Source organism: Drosophila tropicalis, unplaced genomic scaffold (genome assembly GCF_018151085.1).
Source record: "Drosophila tropicalis isolate 14030-0801.00 unplaced genomic scaffold, ASM1815108v1 contig_845, whole genome shotgun sequence".
NCBI classification, from domain to species: domain Eukaryota; kingdom Metazoa; phylum Arthropoda; class Insecta; order Diptera; family Drosophilidae; genus Drosophila; species Drosophila tropicalis.
The window spans coordinates 11,643,538-11,668,679 of NW_027173338.1; the positions used below are offsets into that span (position 1 = coordinate 11,643,538).

Genomic DNA, 25,142 nt, shown 5'->3' on the forward strand with positions numbered 1-25,142 from the left:
TTTATGTATGCCATATATAAAAGTTTCAAATTTTCGAAACTGCCAATGAAAGCAATTAAATAAAAACTTTTACTCTTAAAAATTAAATACATATTAATATATATGTATTTATATTTTTTCGATTATTCAAATTCGTTATGCGGTTGTGAAACGGCCACAATAATTTAAAAATCAAGCAAGATGTCATGCAGGTAAGTTTAGATGAACTATCGTTATCGATAACAAATTTTCACGCCGCATCGGCAATTTTTTTGCGAACAGAGAACGAAAAAAAATAGACCGGAGACAATAGGAAATAGGTAGAAATATAATAGTTTTTTTAAAAGTTTTCCCTCTGCCAAACAGCAGGGATAACTGAAAGTGATTGACGTACGAAAAGAAGAGGAACTGCAGACTAAAGAAACCTGCTCAAGGTTAGCTATAGCTTCAATGGGAAAGCATTTCTGAACGTGTGTGCGTGTATGTGTGTGTGTCTACGCTTATGTGTTTGTGTAAAGAAAAAATACTAAATAGTACAATAAATTAATAAGTCTTTTTTGTTCTGTCTTCAAATAAATAGTGAGCCTATGTCTTAATGTTAATCGCGCTTTTTGCGCTAACCCAATTGCCAATCTTTCGTGCAACGCCTACAACTTTGTCATCTTCGTCCTCCCCGTTGTCCCCATTGTCGGCGTCACAGCCGCCGCCGCCGCCATCTCTGTCGCTGTCTCCATTCCCAAAGTCTTCAAGGTGTGGCAAAAGTGAAGAGCCAACAACAACATCTATAACAAGTAAAATAAATAATAGTACATTCAAAATGAGCTCCCAGCAGGACCAGCAGGATCAAGCTGTTAATGGCAATTTAAGCGATGGAAAAAGTGTTGAAATAATGTAAGCGTAAATCTAGAAGTACTAGTTTTACTTGTCCATTCTCATTTTTTTTTTCTTTTTTGTTTTGTTTTTAGCAACTTTAAACCGTATGACAAGCAGCATTGTCATCTTATTAAGACGAATCATACAAAAGTATTGGCCACTGGCGGAGTTCAAACGCGTGGCTCATCCAAAGTGAAGCTCAAGAATGTTGTCGATTACAAATGGGAGAGAAAATACTATTATCCAGGACATTTAGTGGCTGTCCATCGGGATGGCAAACATTTGGCATATGCCATTAATGGTAAAAATGAAATATATCCTTGCTCCTTCTTCATTGCATTTAATATTTGTGTTTTTTTTCCTCCATTTAATTAGTCAACAATAAAGCAACTGGCATGGAGGGCATGGTTCGTGTCTGCAATATTAGCTCCACATTGCGTGCTCTTATCAAGGGCATGAGCGGTGAAGTTTTGGATCTTCAATTCTCTTATACCGAACGTGATCGCATTCTAGCTGTCATCGATATGAGTTCATTGTTTGTCTATAAAATCGATCAAATCGATGGCAATCTATTGTGCAATCTTGTGCTTAAAGTTGAGGATCCCATTGATAGTTATGTGCCTGAATTTGATATGGTTTCCTGGTGTCCCTATGTTAGCAGCACCACCTCCTCCACCAATAATAACAATTCAACATCAGCTGCACCAGCAGGTGGTGCGGCAAACGAGGAAGATGATGAGAACCAACTATTGATATGGTCACGCAGTTCACAATTCCAGTGCTTCCATGTCAAAATGATCGTCAATGAGCATGGGGTAGGTCGATCTTAAATATACATATGCATATGTACATATATGGGCTGTTAAAATGTACATTGGAAGATTTAAACATAAAAGGATTTAGTCAACTCTTGATTGGATAGAGTAGTTTTTAAAATACTCGCTGACTTAATAATTTTGTTAGAAAACCTATAAACAGCTGTAGCACAAAGTAATACTATAATGATATACATACATATATCAATATAGTTAAAAACGAAAGCTATTAACGTTTTTACAGGCCTGTATGACAATTAGTACTCAGATATCGATAGCTACAATTTAAATTCCAATTTTTGACAATTGATGTGGTGAAATTCCTTGTCATAAGTTTCCGCCAAGAAGTTACAACGAACACTTTTCGTATTATAGACCGACTTACAAGTTAAATTATTATTATTATAAGTATAGGATATAGTTTTTAAACTATCAACCTAACTATATTTTACAAGCACTGGCAACTAAGGCGTTCGGCTTAGACGAAAACTACATCCATACACTAGCCTGGGATTCGAACCCGGATCCTCGTTGTTCAGTTGCTCAAATGACTGGGTCACTTAGACAACTCGTCTACCGAGGACTGCTTACAAGTTAAATATTGTTTAGTTTTCAATGGAAATGATAGTTGCCTGAAATTCACAGAGTTTTATTTATTTAGAAACTTTGTTGTGATTTAATGGCTTGCTATTAAGTTACATCATAAATATTCAATTGCTCGAGGTTAATTACGTTGGGTTTTGTTTTATTTTTATTATTTTTAGCGTGGAAAAATCCAGCCTGGTGCTTTGGATACTGGATATCTGAAGATCAGAGAGGATTCATTGATTACTTGCGTCGCTTTGTCACCGGATGGTACTACAGTGGCTGCTGCCTGCGCTGATGGTCTAGTTCGTTTTTATCAAATATATTTGTTTGATGTGCGAAATCATCGCTGCCTGCACGAATGGAAGCCGCATGATGGCAAAAAAGTCGACTCGTTATTCTTTCTGGACAACATCAATAAACCAGTCGAAGAGTAAGAAGAATCTCCTAATAAATTTAAAAGGGTGAATGGATTTCTAATTCTCTTCCCACAGATCTTATTGGCAGAATGTGATTACCACCAGCGACTTTAATACAGAGATTAAATTATGGAATTGCACTTTATGGGAGTGCCTGCAAACAATTAATGTCGTGGCATCTGCTGCTGTCCCACAACCCATACAATTGGGCAAATTTATAGCTGGCATTGATCGCAGCGCCAATTATTTGGTCCTCTCCAGTCTTGATAGTTTGGCTGTCTATGTGATGGAGATAAGCAATGGTCGCGACGATCACACTGTCGGCGGTAGTAGTGAGAGTGATGCTGAAAACGATGATCCCAACGAGACCAATAATGGTGCTGTGGATGGCACTAAACGCATTCAAAGTATAGCGGAATTTAAATTGAGTTCGGGCATTCTTTCATTTTCCATTGTGAATGCCAGTATGAGGAAAATGAAGAGCACCACGGACACCAGCTATTATCCCTTTGAGGAGCCCGATGATTATGATGATGAGAGCACAGTGCAAAATGCTTTGGTGCTCCATATGTTTGTCGTTCAGGCCAAAAGTTTGCAAGAATGTCAGATTATCTATCAACCATTGCGCGAAGAAAAGACAAAGCTGGGTGAACGGGATAGAAGAAGCCTTACCGGCAGTAGTACAGCTAAGTCCTCAGCTTCGCCAGATGAATTAAGTGACATAAAACAATTGGATGCCCTCGATGCATTGTTTGGCAAGTCGGCAAAGCGTGCCTCAGCCGGCAGCTCATCCGCTGTGGTAGCTGTGGCCGTGGCAACTGCAACTGCGGCCCCCTCAAATGAAACAAATGAGGTAAAGTCGAGATCTTCTTCCCCTCAATATACGAGCAATGTGTATCCGCAGCATCTAAATCTAATGACACCAGATGCATTCAGTGCAACTGGCACTGGTGGTTCGTCGACAACTACATCTGCAGCTGCTGTGGTGGTGGCAACCACTACCAACAATTCACAGGCATCGGCCAATGCAGTGGGAACTGCTGAAAGCAATTCTGTTAGCTCAGGAGCTGATACGATTAACTCTCAAGTGTTAAATACCTTACGCATGTTGGCCACTGTGGCGGGAGCTGGCACAGGGGATTCCAATTCGAATGCTAATTTACTGAATTTGATGAACAATACGCTAATAGAAGATCGAGAGCAACAGAAATTGAAGGAAAAGATCGATTCACGTAAAAAATTCATATCGATCGATAGAAATCCCGAAATTTTGGCCAGTGGCGGATCAAGTCCAAGTCGTGAGGTTCAGGAAATAATGGCCACACAAGACGATGTCGATACCTATGAGGCTGAACTCGAAAACCTCGATGACGATGACGACGAAGACGAAGAGGAGGAGGAGGAAGACGTAGAGCTAGAACCAGTCGACTGGATGCCCAAAAAATCAGCTGAATTGCAAAATGCAGCACAAATCATGTCCCAGGCTGTGCAACATAAGAACAATGGCAATGTGCCGCCAACATTGGGTGGCAACACAAGTAGTAGCAGCAGCAGCAACAATAACACCAACACAAGTGTCAGTAGCAATAGCAACAACAACACAGTAACCACTTTAAACTCCAGCAATGCCAGCAATAGCAGCCATAATGCCACAGCAATTGTGAGTGGTGTTAAAGTTGATCAGCATTCAAGTGGAAGTTCGGAAACGAATGCCAAATTGGATCAATTGTTGGGTGAGTAAAATATAAAGTTATGAGTGGGGTTATGCCATATTAATTCGAAATTTGTTTAACAGGATTGGTGAAAGCTCAATCCCAGCAATTGAATAAACTAGAGAACGAAGTGGCCACTCTGCAGCTGCAGCAACAACAAATGGCTGCCAAGACCGATCCCAACTCAAGCTCTGCGTCTTTGGAACCGAAAACAGTGAATCAATTAGCCTATAAAATCGAAATGCAGCTATCAAAGCTAATGGAACAATATCTAAAACGTTACGAGAACGAGCACAAAAAGAAATTGGCAGAATTTCTTCAAGCACGGTAGGTTAATCTAATTTCATTTTATATCCTTCTTTATTACTCACTTTCTCTTTGCGGCTGCTGCTGTTTTCAGTGATAGTCAAAATCTTGAACTACGCGAATCTGTGCTGCAAGTCCTGAATCAATATGTGATGAATCATTTCACCGATATCGTTGGCAACTTTCTGAACTTGGAATTGCAGCGACAAATTGTGCCCCGTGTCAATGCCAAAATGGATCAATTACAGAATCAAATGCAAGTGGAAATTGTTCAGAAATTAAATGTTTTTGATAAGACCGTCAAAGAGAATATAGCCCAAGTGTGCAAGAGCAAGGTAAAAGCCATAATGAAACAAAAGTAATAAATTCCTGAAATAATTTCTGTAAATTTATAGCAATTTTTGGACTCATTTGGAAAATCCGTGTTGCTTGGCGTCCAAGCCAGCCTGCAAATTGCATTTGTTGACTCAATGAGCAGCACTTTGATACCGGCCTATGAGAAATCCTCTCAGAACATGTTTAAACAACTCCACGATGCATTCAGTGTGGGCATTAAAGATTGTACGTGTAAAAGTTAGGTTAGGTTTGGTCAAAATTATATATAAATGATTTCTTGTTACTTGCAGTTATGGTCCAATTTAATACATACCTGCAGCATATGCCCCAGCCGCATGTTCATTCCGAGGAGCTTAACAATAAATTGGGATCACTTAAACAATTGGTAGAAACGAATCTGCTTAAACATCGCACCGAGCTAACCGATGCCATGCTTGAGACGCAGCGTGAAGTGAAGAGTCTTGAGATATTATTGGCCCGTCAGGTGCAGGAGACAATTCGTGTGGAGCTACGCAAGCATTTGGAACAACAGAATCTGGCCATGCGCTCACAGGCGGCCACACCAGCACCCACCTACGATATAAGGGATACGATCAAACAATTACTATTGGCCGGACAGATAAATAAGGCTTTCCATCAGGCATTGCTGGCAAATGATTTGAATTTGGTGGAATTTACGCTAAGACATACGGACCATTCGCAGGCGTTTGCCCCCGAGGGTTGCAGGCTAGAGCAGAAGGTTCTATTGTCGCTCATACAACAAATTTCAGCCGATATGAGCAATCACAATGAGCTTAAACAAAGGTAAAAACAAAAACATTTTTATAAAGTGAATTAAGCAGATTTCCATAATTTTTTTGTTATTTGTTATAGCTACCTCAATGAGGCAATATTGGCTATTAATATGTCGGATCCCATAACCAGGGAGCATGCGCCAAAGGTTCTATCAGAACTCTATCGCAGTTGCCAGCATTTTATTAAAAATTCACCCAAGAACACACAATGCAGTAATGTGCGTTTACTGATGAAGGCCATAACGACGTATCGCGATCAATTCAAATGATATCAGGACACATGTGTTTTGGCCACTAGTGGCTGGCATTGATCCTTGATCCCCTTCACCCCCATCCTTCTTCTCCCCCAAGCCATCCAAGATGTTAGTTAAACCACTCACAGACACACACACACACAAACACACACACACACTTTTGTAGTTAAGTCCAAAATGAACATTAGCTTAAAAACCATTTTTCCGAAATTGTAATTTTTTAGTTAAAATTTTTGTATTTGTTTCTCATATTTGTGTTTTTTGTGCGTATTATTTGTTTTAGTTTAGGACCTATAGATCTACATATACACATATATATATATATAATATGTTCTCCATCTTCGTCGTCACGATCTACAATTTCAAATGCAATATTTTTTAATAACGCACTGAGCTGTGCTCTTTCTTCTTTTAAAAAAAAAAAAACGAAACTTTGTTCCTTTCATTTCTTTTAATTGTAATGACGCAAAACACACCCACAAAAAAATATAGTCCTTAGTTCCAAAAAAAAAAAAAAAAAAAAATAGTATAAACTAAACTTTCTTATTGAGGGACAACCACTAAATGTAAAACGTAATTATTAAGCATAAAGATGAAGAACATAAAATCAAGTTTATAATAATAATACAAACAAAAAAATTTATATATAATTTAATAAATGTATGATGTACTTGAACAAGATCATGAAAACAAATGGCTTTCTGATATTGTATGCATTCGTATATGTATATATATTTAGGTCACAAAATGTGTTTATTACAAAAAATTAAATCCTTTAAATACTAATCAACGTATAACATATTATTATCGTATATGGAATAAAAAAAAGAAAGAAAAATATAAAAAACGAAACATAAGAAGCCAAAGTGAGATCAGCTAATCAAGGCCAACAGCTCAGAAGTGCGCTCCAAGCAACTGCAGCCACAAGTGGCACAAACATTATGATTCTGGAAGACAACGAATTGGAAATCAAATGATAATTGCCGTTTATGATTCTAATTAAATTGTACGCACCTCGAACCACTGCATCATGTGCTGTGTGTGTCCACCATGACCGCAAGCCAAGCAAGCATTTGCCACCCCACGCACGGGCAGACAACAGAGCATACAGAATAGAACTGGTCTCTTGCACTGTTCACATTTTGGTGTACGTTTGGGCTTGTTGCATTCCAAACACTCGGTGACAAATTCCACACCATGTTGCTGAGGCGGGGCATTCTGTGTGTGCTTCAGGATAAGGGCACGCTTTGAGAGGAGCTGCCAACCGAAAAGTATCTCAGCATATGCACGCTTAAACTGATCGAATAATGGCATCTTGGTCCGCCGTATTAGCGAACAGGCATTGGAATCGGATTGAAACTGCCTGAAATCCATCCAATCCATTGAGTCGGACCAGGAATTACTGCGAAATTGTTTCAACTGTTGCCTGTTGGAGTTTGAACATTTCGTATCAAGCGGTAAGACAGTGTGGTATGGTGATAACTGTGAGTTCAACTGAGGAGCTATGAGGCGGCAAGCATCAATAGGCATGTCTTCGCTTGGACACTTGTCAAAGAGACATGCCAAGAGGACAGCGGTTTGTATGTCACCAGAGTTGGCATAATGCATAATCAAAGATTCCAGCAGGGATTTCCTAAATGGGTCCTCATTCATCGTCTCCTGTGGCAAATGTGAGGGAGTCGCTATTAGTTCGGCCAATAGCCATATGGGTAACAAATCTAAACGTCCATAAGAACGGCATATTTCGCCATTGCGGCGACAAGTATCGGCAATATTACGCTTGTCCAATGAGAATTCTCTGGCCATATCACGATTTATATGAAGCAAACTGCTGGCGTCGTAAATGTGGACCATGGGGCTTCCATTCATTTGTCGAATGGCTCTTTGTTTGCTAGGTTTTCCTGCAAGTTTCAGAAATTTTAGTTATAAGATAAGCGAATATTTTATTTTCTTCCCTACCTGCAATCATGCGCTCTTGTAGATAAAACGAAGCGTTTGCATCTCTTTGAACAGTCGCCATAACATTGCCCAGTAATCCACTACCATTAATGGCCGACAAAGTCCTTGGGGTCATGGCCTGATGCTGACGCAGAGTCAGTCGCTTATTATTCATCAGCTGAGCAAATGTTGTCAACATTCCCGTGGCATTGAAATGAACACCTGAGGTGCGTGGAAATGGTATGCAAGCATCGTGTAAAGTACTTGACAACGCCCCCTCCAATCTGGGTGACTGCAAGAGAAACTGACTACGATCGCCTCCTCCAATGCCGCTGCCTCCGACAGCTGCTACTTTCTTTTTCATGGCAGCCACTAGGGCACGTAGACATTGCTCAAGACAAGTGCGAGATTTCTTCACCCTCTGCAGAGCATTGCCGCGTAGAACCTTTAGCAATATGGCGCTGACCTCAGTAGACAAGGATGTACCCTGACATAATTGGAACTCGGGTGGCACACTGGGACTTGGATAGGATGTAGCAAAAGTCACCTGCAGGATAACTGTGTGGCCTCCAACACAAATGCGAAAACATGCGTAACGCTTAATGGCATCCAACATATCTACCTCAACATGGGGCATATTTGTGTTTAGCAACGAGAACTCATGATGCAGTGAGCACGTCGGCTGATCGGTCAAGGATCTGGCTATATGTGGCTCTTCTCGACGGCAATAGCCAGCCCCGAAATTGGGCGACCGGGCCATGGGTAATGTATGGCATGCTCCATCTCCAGTTGAAATGGGCAGTGAAGCAGCGGCCAAAACTGGGGGACGGGGACTTAGAAAGCATTCAGGTGGCGTTAGTGCCCTCAAATCTCTTAGATCCGCATCATACCGAGGCTGGATTGTTACCTCAACCTGCTCTTCGGCCGAGGGTTCACACAGCTTTAACATATTATCATCGATTTTAAACACCCTCAGAGTGCGATCACGCGACCAGGTAACCAATTCCTTAAACAAAATTTCAAATTAAACCAATATTTCAGAATAAGAATAATCACATACAATTTCCGTGGAGCTCTCACGATTTGGACGCCATGCAAAGTCGAGGATGACATCAGTGTGTCCCACAAATGAGCAAATGGGATCAGTTTGCTTGCTATTGCTCCATAGGAGCAAACTATTCTGTCCACGTCCCAAATGAGGGACAACAATGCTAACCAGCCCATTGCCAATGGGCTAAAATATAAGAGAAATAGTTTTATTTAACTAACTAAATACGAAAATCCTAATATTCCCGATTGGGAATCTTACCGTATATCGAGCTCTCCATACCGGCGATAATGTGGTAATGATTTTCTCTGCTCTTCTCGGATTGCAGACATCAAAGTATTTGACAGTGCCATCTTGACTGGCTGTGGCCAAACATGTCTCCCGGCGATGACTCCAATTTATGCCATGCACCCGATTTAAATGGGCTGTAATATAATGTGTGGGGCAGCTGCCCTTGCGAATGTCCCAAATCCTCAAGTCACCGTCATGAGCGGCAGCCAATAGATTGCCCGAAACGCGATTGAAACCCACCTGGGTGGCTCCAGCTAAAAAATACCAAAAGTCAATAAATCTTCCGTGAAAAGTATCTGTGACAAATCATTTCATACACATGCAGACAGCATTCAAGGAAACAACTGGTTTACGTGGTTCACGCAAATCCCAAATGTGTGAGAACGTATCAATGGAACAGCTGACCAATAAATTGGCATCTTTGCCGTGCCAATCGATGTCCGTGACCGTTCGAGTATGTCCACGCAACGAGTTTTCATAATAAGGCTCTGCCGGGCCCCAACGTACAATGTCAATGTGTTGATTGGTCTGCAAAACAGTTTTGTAGGAAACGTTTTTAATCTCGCATTGATCGGCTAACTTACCGCTATGGCGCAGTATTCTTTGCGGCTTGGACATATGGCAAACTCTGCCACCGACACCTCATATTTGGATTGCCGCTCATGACGTCGCAGAGTGCCATCATCTTGGCCCAGTCGCTGGAGTGCCAGGTGTCCACGTCCCGCCAGCAGCACCCACTGTCCGGTGTAATCCACAGACATGGCTGTGGCTTGGGAATCACGATGTTCATAAAATTTGTTACTCTGTCTGATCATGTATGTCTGTTCGCCTCCACCAACGCCTCCGGCACCATTTCCACGTTCACCAGGACGCAGCGTCTCCGTCGGAGGCATCTTCTCTACAAACTCTACAAACGTAAAAACAAAACCAAAAACAAACAAAGCAACTAAAATCCCGTTTGTGATTTCAGTTTTCAATACAAAATAAACAAATAATGCGGCGCACCCGCATTCACCACGAAAATAATAACATCACCACTAAAATCATCTGTTCCCAACAAACAGCTGATGGCTGTGGTGAATAAGAGAACACTGTCAAATCGGTGCCACCTGAGAGATGGAAGCGGTAACGGGGGACATCCCCCAAAAAGGTAATATATTTGTTGTACTTTAATTTTTATATATTTTTTTAATTGACAAAAGACTTTAATTAACAATCTAGTTTAATTAAAACGTTTCTTAAAAACTTATTAAAAATCGATTTAAAGTGAATACAAAATTTAATAATAGATTTGGCGATCGCGTTACAAATATAAGTAATACATATACATATGTATATTTAAGTATATTTTAAAAAGTTATTAGCTGAGGCAATAGCAATATAATTTTAAAATCGGGTCATTTATGCAATAGCTTTGGTTGCCATACAAATTGATGCGGCTAATTGTGCCTGTTGGATTAATGGAAATCTCCGAAATTCTCACAGTGGACTCAAAAATGGCTAGACCTGGTTTAGTTTGAAGTCTCACAAGTATGTCGACAGCATAATCATTTTCGGATTCTTTCAGAACCTGTCGATGTGGAGCCGCTATAAAAGCCTTCAGAATGGAGTTAAGATAAAGTGTGCGGCATTGCGAATGGGACTTAAGGCGCTCATTAATCAGACGCACTAAAAAACGGGCAGCTCTTTGCACTCGTCCATCGATCGTTGGCAACTCCTTTCGCTGATGACAGGTACACCAATGAGAGGCAATAGTCGCCTGCTCGCATGTCCTCTCCACTGGAACTGGCAGAAATAGACTAATTCCGCGTGGTAGTTTAAGTGGATCATTCGTCAGCGCATCAGCTCTTCTCAGAAGTTGATCTTTTTCAAGATATCGGATATCAAGCAGATCCAACATTGTGGCATGGAGATCGAAAGGTGTAGTTAACCTCTTAGAATTTAGTTGTAGATTGGACACCGCCTCCGGATATCGTTCGGACAGCCAATCAGGATACAGAGCAATCAGAAGAGGTTGTCGCTCCTCCATTATGCCCTGGTAAGTCAATCGGAAAAATCCATTTCGCATACCGTGATCAGACATTAAAATAACCAAAGTTCTATTAAGAACACCGGATTCCTTTAAATTTCTCAATTGGCTAGTCATTTGGTCATCTAAAAGCCACGGTGTATTAAGCCAATCATGGGTTAAAGTTACTGTCCAAAAGAAAGAGAAGAATAGATCTTTCTTAAATTTTGGCATAAGTTTGCGCATATATTCCAAAAGAACATCGACGGTTCGTCTGCCGCCCATACAAAGGCTCACGCTCTCGGCACGTTTGTTGGCTATATTCTTTTCCATTTCTAGCATTATGGGCCGGAAGTAGTAATCCGTTGGCGGGATCCGAAATCCGTTTCTGCAAAAATTAAACAGTGCTAGGTCACCCACATCCTCAGCAAACAGAGTCTTGTAGCCAGCCTCTTTAAATTTGTTCCATAAAAAGGAACAGCTATCGAACGAGGACTTAGAACTATTCGCACACGAATTGTATAGTTCCTGCTGATCTAGGCCACTCAGTAAAGGCATTAAATTGGGAAATGTGTTATCCCCCACCTTGTTGAAACCCCAAAATTCTACATGGGGTAAGTGTTTCTTGATGTAAGTGGAAGTCTTGGGCATTTGCCTCAAAAAATTTAAATGGGAGACACTGTCTATGCCCAAAATCATTATTGAGAGTCCTTCTTGTTGGTCCGTCTTTCTGATTGTCTCACTCTCGTTTAATTTTATTGTCTCATAGTTCTTTCCCGCTGGTGCAGTAAATTTAGATTCATTCTTATCTACTCCAAAGAAATGATAGTCCAAGTAAATTTGATGAGCAGCTGCATCATAGCATTCCACTTGAATGAACTCAAGATTCGAAGGCAAACGCATTATCTCCTCTAACTTGAATGGAACTTGGGGTAAGAACTCGTTTGTGGAATCTGTTTTTCTACGTATTTCCATATATTTACAACTTATCGTGGTTATATCGCTGACATTGTAGTAACTCAGGAGTTCATTGGGTTGCATATTTAGATGCAAATCTCCGGGAATGTCATCACTTGCCCTAATCAAAGGCTTCTTGCATGAATATGGCTGGGGCTTATACAAATACTTTGCTATATTATTGTCTACAATCTCAAAATATGGCATCCGACAACCGGGTGTATCCACAAAATATGCCTGACTTATATTATAGTCAACATCATCGAGTTGGGCTAAGGAATCGTCACTTCCTTGTAGGCACAGTACTTTATATTCGACATAAAGGCACAAAACGGCGCACATAAAAGCAATTACAACAAACAATTTTTTGAATTGTTTACTAAATTTTTGATAGTAATCATGTTTTGGCATAACTCTGAAATCCAGTAGATATTTGTTCCTAAAAAAACAGCACAACATAAATAGAACTTTGACTCTGTCGGTCGAAATTTCAGATAAGGTCTTGATAATATTGGACTTACCTAATACACTTCAAAATCATACCAAATGCTGAATTCGTATGACAATTTTAATGAAACCGTCTATAGTGAACAATCTAAATCAACTAACATTCGAAACGAAGATCAATTGGCATTGCATTTCGTTAATTTGATTATTCAAGAACGAATTAGATTATTATCACTTGAAATGAAAAGTGTACCGAAAACACAAAATCTAATATAACAAATTAACCTATTTATGCCGTCTTCAGTATGCAATTATCGGACGGACAGCACACCGAGAATAGTAGAACACCCATTTTTTTGATCCGATTTTTATCAAATATATAGTGATCATATATATAGTGATAGATAATCAAAACCTGAATGTTGCATCAGTCCAAAAACAGAAAATGTCTGAACATACTGACACTCGTTGAATGCCAAATCCTTCCAGTGAAATTAGAAATTAGAGAGAAATTATTTACAATTTATTTCACTGAAGTTCTTTTAAATACATATCCTTGCAGAGACTGCGCCCTTGGGTTCCTGCAAATCTACCAACTACAATAGCAAAACAATTTCAGAGTGGAATCATTGACACAATGGCTTTGCCTCCCATATAGATTAATCCGGCTGATGGTGCCAGTCAACACACTTGTGAAACCCGACATCCTTACAGTAGCCTCAAAAATGCCCAAGCCCGGTTTAGTTTGAAGTCTCACAAGTATGTCCACAGCATAATCATTTTCGGATTCTTTCAGAACCTGTCGATCTGGAGCCGCTATAAAAGCCTTCAGAATGGAGTTAAGATAAAGTGTGCGGCATTGCGAATGGGACTTAAGGCGCTCATTAATCAGACGCACTAAAAAACGGGCAGCTCTTTGCACTCGTCCATCGATCGTTGGCAACTCCTTTCGCTGATGACAGGTACACCAATGAGAGGCAATAGTCGCCTGCTCGCATGTCCTCTCCACTGGAACTGGCAGAAATAGACTAATTCCGCGTGGTAGTTTAAGTGGATCATTCATCAGCGCATCAGCTCTTCTCTGGAGTTGATCTTTTTCAAGATTTCGAATATCAAGCAGATCCAGCATTGTGGCATGGAGATCGAAAGGTGTAGTTAACCTCTTAGAATTTAGTTGTAGATTGGCCACTGCCTCCGGATATCGTTCGGGCAGCCAATCCGGATACAGAGCAATCAGAAGAGGTTGTCGCTCCTCCATTATGCCCTGGTAGGTCTTTCGAAAGGCTCCCCATCTTAGCCCATGATCAGACATAAGTAAAACCAAAGTTCTATTAAGAACACCCGATTCCTTTAAAATGCTTAATTGGCTAGCCATCTGTCCATCCAAAAGCGCAGGATTGTTGAATGAATCGTGGGATAACGTTACTGTCCAAAAGAACGAGAAGAATTGTTTTTTGATGTACATTGGTATTAGTTTGCGCATGTATTCTAACAGAACATCGGCGGTTCTGCGACCTCCCAAACATAAGTTCATATTTAAAACAAGATTGTTAGCTATGGTCTCTTCCATTTCCAGCATAATAGGCCGAAAGTAGTAATCTGTTGGCGTGTTATTAAATCCTGCGAAAAACGAATTAAAATTAGCCAATCTAGCAACATCCTCAGCGAAAGCGGTTTTGTAGCCAACTTGTTTAAATCTCTTCCATATAAAGGAACAACGATCGAAAATGCGCTCGGACAGGTTTACACATGAAATCTCTAGTTCTCGCTGATCTAGGCCACTCAATAAAGCCACTAAATTGGGAAATGTGTTGTCCCCCACCTTGTTGAAACCCCAAAATTCCACATGGGGTAAGTGTTTCTTGATGTAAGTGGAAGTCTTGGGCATTTGCCTCAGGAAATTTAAATGGGAGACACTGTCTATGCCCAAAATCATTATCGAGAGTCCTTCTTGTTGGTCCGTCTTTCTGATTGGGTCACTCTCGTTTAATCTCATTGTCTCATAGTTCTTTCCCGCTCGTGCAGTAACTTTGGATTCATTCTTATCCACTCCAAAGAAATGATAGTCCACGTAAATTCGATGAGCCGCTGCATCATAGCATTCCACTTGAATGAACTCCAAATTCGAAGGCAAACGCATTATCTCCTCCAACTTGAATGGAACTTGGGGTAAGAACTCGTTTGTGGAATCTGTTTCTCGGCGTATTTCCATATATTTACAACTTATCTTGGTTATATCGCTGACATTGTAGTAACTCAGGAGCTCATTGGGTTGCATATTTAGATGCAACTCTCCGGGAGTGTCATCACTTGCTTTAATTAGAGACTTTGGGCAGGAGTATGGCTTGGGCTTGAACATGAACTGGTCTACATTGTTATCTATAATCTTAAAATAGGGCATCCGACAACCGGGTGTATCCACAAAATATGATTGACTTATATTATGGCCAACATCCTCGATTTGGGCTAAGGAATCGTCACTACCTTCTAGACGCAGTATTTTGTATTCCACAAAGAGACACAAAACGGCGCACAGAGAACAAAACACAGAAATAATTTTTTTGAGTTGTTTACCAAATGTTAGAATATTGCGGGATTGGAAGTGATAGTGCTGACATTTGCCCCTGAAATGGGTAGATGATACGTTTTTTACTATATAAATGTTAGGGTTAATACTATTTGAAAGCTGCCAATCAAAAGTTGCACTCACCTGAAACACCTGAAAATCATACTAAATGCTAAACTTGCTAGGACAATTATAGTAAAACCGTCTTTCTCAAACAATCTCAATCAACTAACAAGTGCAACTCATTCGAAACTGAGATCAATTGGCTTTGCATTTTCTTAATTTGATTATTCAAGAACGAATTTGATTATCATCGGTAGCTCTGAGATGTTAGGCTATCTCAAAGATTCAGTTTGTGATAAGATTCATGGTAGACGACTGTATAGCACAAGGAGCACTCTAATTCAAGTTTATTATGAAATCGGGTTTTGGTAGCATTACAGACATTAGACCATTGCTTAAAATTTATATACTTATTACTGAAATGTTAAGAAATAACAGTTTTTCCAACTTGGTTTACCCCTAAGAAGGTAAACTCAGGTGTCGTTATTTTCTTGGCATAACGGTAAACCCAACCCAACCATTTTTCATTGACATTTTCAGCAGTCGTAGAATTTCCATTTAATTTGAAGTAATTTTATTTAGTAATAAAGTTTATGTACTCGTACTTATATTTGACATTCTCTACTTATAGTTTCTCAAATTCAATTGCCTATTCGCACATACATATATTATAAGTTTTCATTTACTACATACAAATACATACATTTATAATAATTATTTTTTTAGCCGTTAACGGAATCGGCTTGTTGAGTTATCGAATCTTAGTTATTAAGTATTTAGTTTTATTGTCAACAAAAAGGATTCAACCAAAGTAACTACTATCAATATTTAGATTTGAATAAGCTCCATTGCTGAGCTAAGGATCTGAATCAATTCTTTATACAAAGTTAAATAATTTATTTCATAAGGCTACGGATTTTGGATGTCAAGTCTTCAGCTCTCAACTTTCCCCGGTCCACAACATAATCTGCTTTCTACCTATGACAATAGCAGAACATTTTCAGAGTGGAATCATTGATGCAATAGCTTTGACTTCCATACAGATTGATCCGGCTGATTGTGCCAGTCAGAGCAGTTGTATAGCCGGACATTCGCACAGTAGACTCAAAAACACCCAAACCCGGTTTCGTCTGCAGTCTAAGAGTTATGTCCACAGCATAATCATTCTCCAACTCCTTGAGAATCTTGTGATGCGGTGCGGCTATGAAGGCCTGCAATATGGAATTGAGATAGAGCGTGCGACATTGCGGATGGGGCTTAAGGCGATCATTGATGAGACGCACTAAATAACGGGCGGCTCTTTGCACTCGTCCATCATTTGTTTGCATCTCCTGCCTCTGATGGCAGGTACACCAATGTGAGGCAATGTTCGCCTGCTCGCATGTCCTCTCCACTGGAACTGGCAGAAATAGACTAATGCCGCGAGGCAGTGTACTATCCGGTTCATTCATTTCTTCTGCACTGCTCTGCAATTGTTGTTTCTCAAGGTTTCGCATATCGAGTAACTGCAACATTGTGGCATGGAGATCAAAATGTGTGGTTAATCTCTTAGCATTTATTTGTAAATTGGCCACAGCTTCCGGATATCTTTCGGCTAGCCAATCCGGATAGAGAATTGTCAGCAGTGGCTGTCGCTCCTCCATCATGCCCTGATAGGTCTTTCGAAAAGAACCCCATCTTAACCCGTGATCCGACATGAGTAGTACCAGAGTTTTATTAAGAACTCCTGATTCCTTTAAACCTCTCAATTGGATAGCCATTTGTCCGTCCAAGAGCGTAGGCGTGTTGAAGTAATCATGAGTTAACGTTGCTGTCCAAAAAAATGAGAAGAAAAGTTCTCTTTGAAATTTTGGCATTAGTTTTCGGATGTATTCTAGAAGAACGTCAGCGGTTCTTCGACCCCCCATACAAAGGTTCACATTCATATCTAGTTTGTTGGCTATGGTCTTTTCCATTTCCAGCATTATGGGTCGAAAGTAGTAATCTGTTGGCGAGTTTCGGAATCCTTTTCGGCAAAAATTAAACGTGGCCAGTGTAGCTACATCCTCGGCAAAAACAGTCTTGTAGCCAGCTTGTTTAAATCTCTTCCATATTAAGGAACATCGATCGTAAATGGGATTAACCTTGTTCACACACGAAATCTCTATTTCCTGCTCATCGAGGCCACTCAATAAAGCCACTAAATTGGGAAATGTGTTGTCCCCCACCTTGTTGAAACCCCAAAATTCTACATGGGGTAAGTGTTTCTTGATGTAAGTGGAAGTCTTGGGCATTTGCCTTAGGAAATTTAAATGGGAGACACTGTCTATGCCCAAAATCATTATCGAGAGTCCTTCTTGTTGGTCCGTCTTTCTGATTGGCTCACTCTCGTTTAATTTAACTGTCTCATAGTTCTTTCTCGCTGGTGCAGTAAATTTTGATTCGTTCTTATCCACTCCAAAGAAATGATAGTCCACGTAAATTCGATGAGCCACTGCATCATAGCATTCCACTTGAATGAACTCCAGATTCGAAGGCAAACGCATTATCTCCTCCAACTTGAATGGAACTTGGGGTAAGAACTCATTCGTTGTATCTGTTTTTCTACGTATTTCCATATATTTACAACTTATTGTGGTTATATCGCTTACACTGTAGTAACTCAGGATCTCATTGGGTTGCATATTTAGATGCAACTCTCCGGGAGTGTCATCACTTGCTTTAATTAGAGACTTTGGGCAGGAGTATGGCTTGGGCTTGAACATGAACTGGGCTATATTGTCGTCTATAATCTCAAAATATGGCATCCGACAACCGGGTGTATCCACAAAATATGATTGACTTATATTATAGTCAACATCATAGATGCGAGCTATGAAGTCGAAACGATCTCGGAGGCCCAGTAGTTTATTTCTCAAATTGTAGTCGACAAAGAGATACGACAAGACGCACACAAAAAATAGGATGACTACAATTTTCTTCAATTGTCCTCGATTTCTTGTCATATTGTAATAACGATAGTAGTGCTGCAAGTCCCTCTTGGTCATGAACTTGGGGTCCAGTAGATATTTACTCCTGAAATTAACAAAAAATTGAAATTAGAGACACTTTGGATTAGGTGATATGATAACTGTCTGTAATAAGCCCATTCTAGTTCATTGCCTTTGAAAACCAGGCTTGACCTCTAGCAGGTTCAGTGTGGTCTTGGAAAGGTTTCGCTTAAATGATAATTTTTATGCTGACACTCATTAATTCAGGCAGCAAACTATATAATAAAGGAGCACTCAGTCAGAATTTCTTGAGATAAAGCACTCTACACTCTTCCGCGACGCTGCCTCGTTTCCCTGTCTCAACTACTTTTACCCCTTCTAAGTGATGGCGCAAGATTCTTGGGTTTTCTGAATTGCTGTTGGATATTTTATTATGTACAGAATAAACTCGTGTGAAGAGATGCTGACACATGAATATGCAAGTACCAGAGACAATGCTCCATTTGTTTATTCTGCCGTAAAATATCCCCCTTGCACTGTCTCTTCCTTTCTTCGCCCTTCTGTTTACTTTTACCAAATTTGTGGTTATTGACGATTCAAATTGCATTTCGACTTGATCAAATATTCAGCCTTCAAATTGCATTCACTTTTTAGTCATTTTAGCAAACACAGGGCACAGGGCACACCTGTCATGGCTTTCCTTTACTATTACTTTACCTGCTACGTCTCTGTCTCTCTCTCTCGCTCACTCGCACTGAATCTCTCTCTTTCTCCTTCTCAGGTTGGTTACTTACTCATAGCTCATATCGCCGTATTTGCGTTTATCCTTTGCACTGTAGTAGGCACGCATCCTGTTTGAGGACCTTTCCTTAGGCAGACAAACAAATCCTAATGCGCTATAATTTCCACTCTCGTATTGTACGCCTTGTCGCTCACTTAAGTCCTTGACATTTTGTCATCTTTTGTTACAGATGTTGTTCTGATTTTGCTAATTGCTTGTGTGTGGCGCATTTCCATGCACTTTCGATACAACAATTACAAAAACAACTGCAACATTTTTTCCCACGACTAACGGCACTCTTCTTGTCCTTCGTCCTCTGGCTCCTACGTTTCGCTTCCACTGGCCACTGTCGTTTATATAGTTTCGCTTGTTCCAATTGAATCGAGCATAGAATTTCATTCCCTCTTTGCCATTTGGTTGACCACGAGAAACTGATTTTAAAAAATGTCTAGTTGATGCTGTGCAGACGACTCCTTTTGAATCCTTACTTCCACTCTTTCGCTCAATCCATCCTTATCCATCCCCCATTGTACTACTCTCAGTTACTCTCTGATGCTTGTTTGTTGACAGTTTACTTGCGAGAACTTTTGCGCATGTCCTTGCTAGGATGCAGCCAGGGATGCTGTGCTGGCTCAAATACACAGAAAGAAATTTTGATTGGCAATACAAAACAAATACAACTATATCTTTGTTGCATACAGCTTTTTCGTTGTTTGTGTGTACTGATCTCGAATCTGCACTCGGCAGATCTTGAATTTTAATGAATAAGTAAATTTAAATGTGGCAACTGCCTGTGCGTTAAAGTCAGCCAATGTCCCATTTACCTAATGAGCGGGTGGAGGATGTGTGGGAATTTTGCTTATCTAGTTTTTTGAAAGTATTGGCAATGAAATCGATGTAGTTTTTGTCGAACACGCTGGCCACCACTGTATCTGCGAAAAGGGGATTCTAATATGATTAGATTTATCTAATGACTTGGATGAATTTTAATCCTGATAGCGCAAAAGAGATTGCTTCAAAATTAAACTGTTTTTTAAATGAATAATTTTCTATATGAATTATTATTTATAAATACTAAGAAACAAATGAGCATTTTACTAAATGTCGACGAATTAAAGTAAATCGTGTCAAAATATGCATTGCAAAAAGGATTTCGAAACGCCGCAGGAAATTTATGCATGTTTGGGTAACTGTACTTTCATTGTTTTGTTTAGGGCTCATTAGTGCGCTATGATTACGATTTGCATGTGGATTACACACTGAGTAATTAATAGTCCACAAAGTTAGTGAGTAGACTTGGAAATATGTATATGCAGATGTAGAGAGAAGGAACAAGAGGTGGAAGCTGACTCCTGAAGAGAAGAAGAGGTCAAAAAACGAAGAAAAATGTTTTATGGTCAATGAACTGGGTTAAAGAAAATAATCATAATAACGAGGCTTCCCGCTGTCCTAGAATAGCAGATGTGTATGTAAAATTCTTTTAATCAATTAATCGATCTGGGCTGCAAAATTGCAAAAATTATGATGCAGAAAGCTATAATAAATGATTTGTGGTAAAATATTTGAGTTTAGCCTAGAAAAATGCTTACAGATTCAGGTAAATGTAAACTCAATTAATCGACTTGGGCTCATACAACAAAGTACCGAAACTTAAGACTTATTTGTTTGAAATCAAATTTGCCTAGAAGTATGCTTTAAAGAAAGCAAAGCTGTCACAGTCATCTTGATGATGTGCAAATGTAAAAACATATATGTATATGTATATGCAAATGCTTAAGCTCCAAAGGATACGCACAGCAAGTAGTCCAACATTGAGTTCCCCCTCAATTCTCTCCCACTAGTCAGTTGACCCAGCAACAAGTGGACTATGAATGGAATTTTTCACATGCTGCTGCTCATTAGACATAAAAAGGAACCGAAAAAAGTGCAATACACTCTCACCAACGGCCTCACACGAACACACACATATGTCTTTGGGTGGGTGTGTGTGTGTGTGTTAATAACTCTGCTGCAGGCTGAACATGGATTTTTATGTTCAATAATTACAACAAGAAGCCATCAGCAGGCATCGCCAATGGCAGCTTAAGAAGCGTAAATCAAAGTCTGAAAAAAGCATTTCACTGTTGATCCTGATAACCCCCCTCCAGTTGACCCGCCCCCTCTCACTGCACTACCACATTGGCTTTTGGCATTTTAACAAGCATTTATAATGTTTCATTATTGTAAAAAAAAAACCAGAAAAATCGAGAGAAAAAAGAGGAAGAAAATTGTTACATTTGCTGTGGACTCTGCTCTATAAAAGCGTACGTCACATAAAGGCAACGCTTCAGTTGAAATTTCAAAAGCATCACCGTAAGTGGAACCAAGTAACGAACCAAGAAACCAGCCACTACCAGCTCCATCTACTGAGAGGGACATTAATTAGTTTTTGTCGGCATGCATCAACAGCTTTGGCAAAATGCAAGGACACGTCGCCTTGCCAGGCACAGGAACATGAACTCGAGCAGTGCTACCACCTATCACCTACCAGCTCTCTTGATAGTTCTTCTAGTGCTCATTCAGAATTTTGATCTCCACATGTGTCGGCAATTGATGAGACAGCCAAATGACAAGCGCTCCAAAGACTCGATGAAAATGAGAATGATGTTGGCCTCACCAACAACATTAAAGGATAGTTCTACTCCTGAGGAAATGCTCGAACAGGATAAGCGTGGCAAATCATCTACATCAGAATCAGCAGCATCATCATCGATGAGAGCCAGTCAACCGGAGGAGATTTTCAGTATGCCAAATGATGACACAGACAATAACAGCAACAACAACAACAACTATGATGAATATCCGGTGCGTGGGTTTTTGGTCAAAAATATCTATCTACATTCTTTTAGTTTCATTTCTTCTTTAACTTTATGTATTTTTTTGAATCCATATCAGTTTACACACAATTTGTAACTGTATATTTTTGGCCAGCATTTTTGATTGTTTGCCCTCGAGGTGACATTCCCTCATTTTTCGGTTTTCCTTGCCCCAACTGCAGACAAGCTTAAGTCATTTAAAGTACCTGAAAATCTTAAGTTTAAATGGGCGTGGTCAACATATATTCGTTTTTCTTATTGTTTGATGTCAGCGCCACTTTCTTGAATAGTTTCATTACAATAACTTGAATTCTACTGAAATTATGCTGTCTTTAAATAGTAGTTAGTGTAGGAAAAGATATTCTAAAGTGATATATTTTAAACTATTAGTTAAAGTGTAAAAGGTGTTAAGTGGAATTCGTATCCAGGTAATGGGAAAAGTATCTTTATTTTGACAAATCAAGTCATCAGTACAACTAACTAACTAACTTTTATGAAAATAATGTACTTAAAACATAGCATGAAAACAGAAAGTAAACTTGAGAACTGGGCTTTTGTGTTGAGTTTTATATAGTTATAATTCCCAAGTAGTTTTAACGTAGGTCAGTGCAATTGTTGAGTGTAAAATATAAGCATGTATAGGGACAATTTGCTTTATGTCTCACTTTTAGTCAAAAGTTAGTCTAAGAAATGTCGTCTGCCTTAGTCAATTTTTGTTGTTGAAATTTCAATTATATTTCTTTAAATCCCATTCATAGATGGTAGTACCCAAACGAGCGGCATTACTTTTGGATCGTTTGATGGTGGCTCTGCATCATGCCCTGGAACACGAACATAATGGCCATCGCATTGGTGAATTCTATGGCAATAAGAACAATCTAAATTCAAAGTTATTCGAATACCAGAATGGATTGGATCAACGGCTAACTGGCGATGAAGGTTGGGTTACTTAAATTTGATTCGAAATGGGATAGATTCGAAATGATAGAAGTGATTACATTTTTTTTAATTGCTTACAGGGAACAATCTAAATATGTATAGCGATGATGATCCGGGCGTAATGCTTGATTATGATTTCAAAGACTTAAATCAAATAAATCGCGCCACTGGCGAAACAGTAAGTTGGATATTAAAACCTAAATTTGCAATTTAAGACCGTATACAACGCCGCGATGTGTGAGAAAATTTTCAGTTAATGCCAAAGAGCTTTCAGAGAAGAGCCGGTGCGGAGTTAACAATGGCAGGAAGTGGTCCATCGGCATCATCATCATCATCAGCATCATCATCATTGTCATCATCTGCAGCGTCAGTGTCAGCATTACCAGCATCGAGCAGGCGTTTGCATGGTGGCTCTGGTTCCGGTTCCGGTGGTGGACGAATGTATTGGCGTTGTTACTTCAATGCCGTCAGCTGCTTTTAAAATACTTCCTCCTTTCTCTTTCTCCCTCTGCTTGTCCTTCTACTTTCTTTGGTTCCTTCTTGACTTAAAGTATGTTAATTAGTCATTTCGTCCAAATTTTGATTTAACATTAATCGTTTCCTTTGCTGCTACAATTACTGCTACTGCTGAAAGTTGTTCGCGTTATTAACTGAAATCGTTTGTAATGTATCTAGTTCTATAAATGTAATCTTTCTATATAATATATTTAAATACATATATGTATATCTCTAGTTTGGCACTGTGACTGTGCGTTATAAATACATATATATATACATACATTCAAAAAGCAGAAATAATACTTTCAGTTGGACACTCGTAAATAAATTAGATCATAAATTGCCTTTTTAGATGGGCTCACAGGAGACGGAGTCACACAGATACAGACATTTATATTATATTTAGTAGTTCATTTCTATGAGGCTATGGTAATCCGGCAAGTACCTAATGCTGATTGGCATGAACCATAAATAAATGTATGTATATCTGTATATATGTATATAAGTTTCATTCAGTTAGTTCATATTTAACTGCATGCACTAAAAACGTGTTGTCTATCATTACATGAGATAGTTTATCTTTACCAAAGCGGAAGTGGAACTTTACGTCACAATAAATGCATCTAGTAAAACTAACTAAATTAGCAGAGGTTGTAATATTACGCCCTGATAAAATATAAAGAGAAAAAGGAACTTAATCCTTTTGCTATGTAGACACATGACGGCTTTTGAACCTGTTTAATTTGTAACTATGTTAATTTAGTCTCATTAAGATGATCATTTCTATCGGATTTTGGTCATCCATTGGGAAGCAGATATGTATATCCGATACTCTCTTTCGAGAATTTCACACAAAACTAGAAATTTAACTAGTATTGAAATCTATCTGCACATAATGTTCATTCTTATCTACTTCTTACCTACTTTGAACTTGATCTTGAATTAGTTTGCTTTATTCGAAGGTTGTCGCACATGAATAAAACAGAGTAAATATACATTTAAAATAGCTCACAAAAGACTCTAAAAATACCAACATATGATTTTTTTGATTCGCAAATTTTTTGTTTGCCATGGAATCTAAATTTTCCACAGTTTTAGCAAATACGCTTAGCCAAAAAACACTTGAACAATGTTTATATGCACCCTAGGTTTGTTTCCTGACATTTGTATGTATGTATCTACGTATATAGATATAGTATTCAACTGAATATAAATAGCAATACTCTCGACTAATCTCGATCATATATCAAAATGCATTTGACCTCAGCATTGACAGTGGTCCTAGTTGGCTTTGTATTGCTATCCTGGCAAAATGTTGGCAAGACATTTGTGTCTGCCGCATCGAATTCTACAACTACAACTACAACTACAACAACCACAACAACAACAACGACAACAGAGGACACGACAACAACAACTACCACAACAGATTGTAGCATTTTGGAGCACAAGCATAGACACCACTTTGATAGACATTATCGTCGTCATGATGATAATGATGGGGAGGATCGTCGGGAACGCAGAGAAGAGCGCAAGGAGCGTAGAGAGCGCGAAGAAAGAAAGGAGCGAAGGGAGCGCAAGGAGCGAAAGGAGCGCAGTGAACGCAGTACCCGAAGTGGAAGCAGTAAGCGCAATGGGCGGAGTGGGCGAAGTGAGCGTAAAAGTCGCAGGAGTCTAAGAAGCACACAGAATTCCCGTCGTCGTAGTCG

At 39.5% G+C, this 25,142-nt stretch overlaps 6 protein-coding genes across 10 annotated transcripts in view; 2 read left to right on the top strand and 4 right to left on the bottom strand.

Moving 5' to 3' along the window:
* Positions 1 to 215: 215 nt before the first annotated feature.
* On the top strand, positions 216 to 6,544 carry Ge-1 (Enhancer of mRNA-decapping protein 4 homolog Ge-1). 3 transcript variants are annotated; one of them, XM_068294197.1, is made up of 11 exons: positions 216 to 413; positions 560 to 870; positions 945 to 1,153; positions 1,228 to 1,667; positions 2,432 to 2,685; positions 2,747 to 4,404; positions 4,467 to 4,710; positions 4,784 to 5,024; positions 5,085 to 5,250; positions 5,316 to 5,829; positions 5,899 to 6,544. In XM_068294197.1, the coding sequence occupies exons 2-11, from the start codon at positions 575 to 577 to the stop codon at positions 6,086 to 6,088; spliced, it is 4,212 nt and encodes a 1,403-aa protein (XP_068150298.1). In that variant the 5' UTR covers positions 216 to 413; positions 560 to 574; the 3' UTR covers positions 6,089 to 6,544. The 3 variants fall into 3 exon arrangements, with proteins under 3 accessions (XP_068150298.1, XP_068150300.1, XP_068150299.1); XM_068294199.1 differs by having other exon boundaries at positions 275 to 299; XM_068294198.1 differs by lacking the exon at positions 216 to 413 and adding an exon at positions 436 to 459.
* Positions 6,545 to 6,795: 251 nt separating this feature from the next.
* On the bottom strand, positions 6,796 to 10,355 carry Wdr59 (WD repeat domain 59). The gene is made up of 7 exons (XM_068294200.1): positions 9,935 to 10,355; positions 9,668 to 9,878; positions 9,321 to 9,604; positions 9,072 to 9,245; positions 8,033 to 9,017; positions 7,088 to 7,974; positions 6,796 to 7,020 (listed from the first exon to the last, which is right to left on the bottom strand). Exons 1-7 carry the CDS (start codon positions 10,241 to 10,243, stop codon positions 6,946 to 6,948), a joined length of 2,925 nt encoding a protein of 974 aa, XP_068150301.1. The 5' UTR covers positions 10,244 to 10,355; the 3' UTR covers positions 6,796 to 6,945.
* A 355-nt stretch (positions 10,356 to 10,710) lies between these two features.
* Positions 10,711 to 12,657, bottom strand: LOC137580874 (uncharacterized). Its single transcript, XM_068295012.1, has one exon. The coding sequence runs from the start codon at positions 12,655 to 12,657 to the stop codon at positions 10,711 to 10,713; it is 1,947 nt and encodes a 648-aa protein (XP_068151113.1).
* Positions 12,658 to 13,351: 694 nt separating this feature from the next.
* LOC137580875 (uncharacterized) lies at positions 13,352 to 15,492 on the bottom strand. The gene is made up of 2 exons (XM_068295013.1): positions 15,473 to 15,492; positions 13,352 to 15,386 (listed from the first exon to the last, which is right to left on the bottom strand). The coding sequence occupies exons 1-2, from the start codon at positions 15,490 to 15,492 to the stop codon at positions 13,352 to 13,354; spliced, it is 2,055 nt and encodes a 684-aa protein (XP_068151114.1).
* A 660-nt stretch (positions 15,493 to 16,152) lies between these two features.
* Positions 16,153 to 25,142, bottom strand: part of LOC137580421 (uncharacterized) — a 29,328-nt gene continuing 20,338 nt past the window's right edge. Inside the window, exons 1-2 of one of the 3 annotated variants that reach the window (XM_068294456.1) lie at positions 19,155 to 19,583; positions 16,153 to 18,445 (exon numbers count right to left, since the gene is read on the bottom strand). In XM_068294456.1, coding sequence (XP_068150557.1) covers positions 16,366 to 18,445; positions 19,155 to 19,210 — 2,136 coding nt within the window. In that variant the 5' untranslated portion in view covers positions 19,211 to 19,583 and the 3' untranslated portion in view covers positions 16,153 to 16,365. Of the gene's footprint in view, positions 18,446 to 19,154; positions 19,584 to 19,974; positions 20,074 to 25,142 lie in introns of those variants that run through there. The other 2 variants (XM_068294457.1, XR_011033005.1) reach the window with 2 other exon arrangements.
* On the top strand, positions 21,247 to 23,416 carry AstCC (Allatostatin double C). Its single transcript, XM_068294458.1, has 5 exons — positions 21,247 to 21,985; positions 22,755 to 22,935; positions 23,016 to 23,113; positions 23,189 to 23,246; positions 23,301 to 23,416. Exons 1-5 carry the CDS (start codon positions 21,578 to 21,580, stop codon positions 23,414 to 23,416), a joined length of 861 nt encoding a protein of 286 aa, XP_068150559.1. The 5' UTR covers positions 21,247 to 21,577.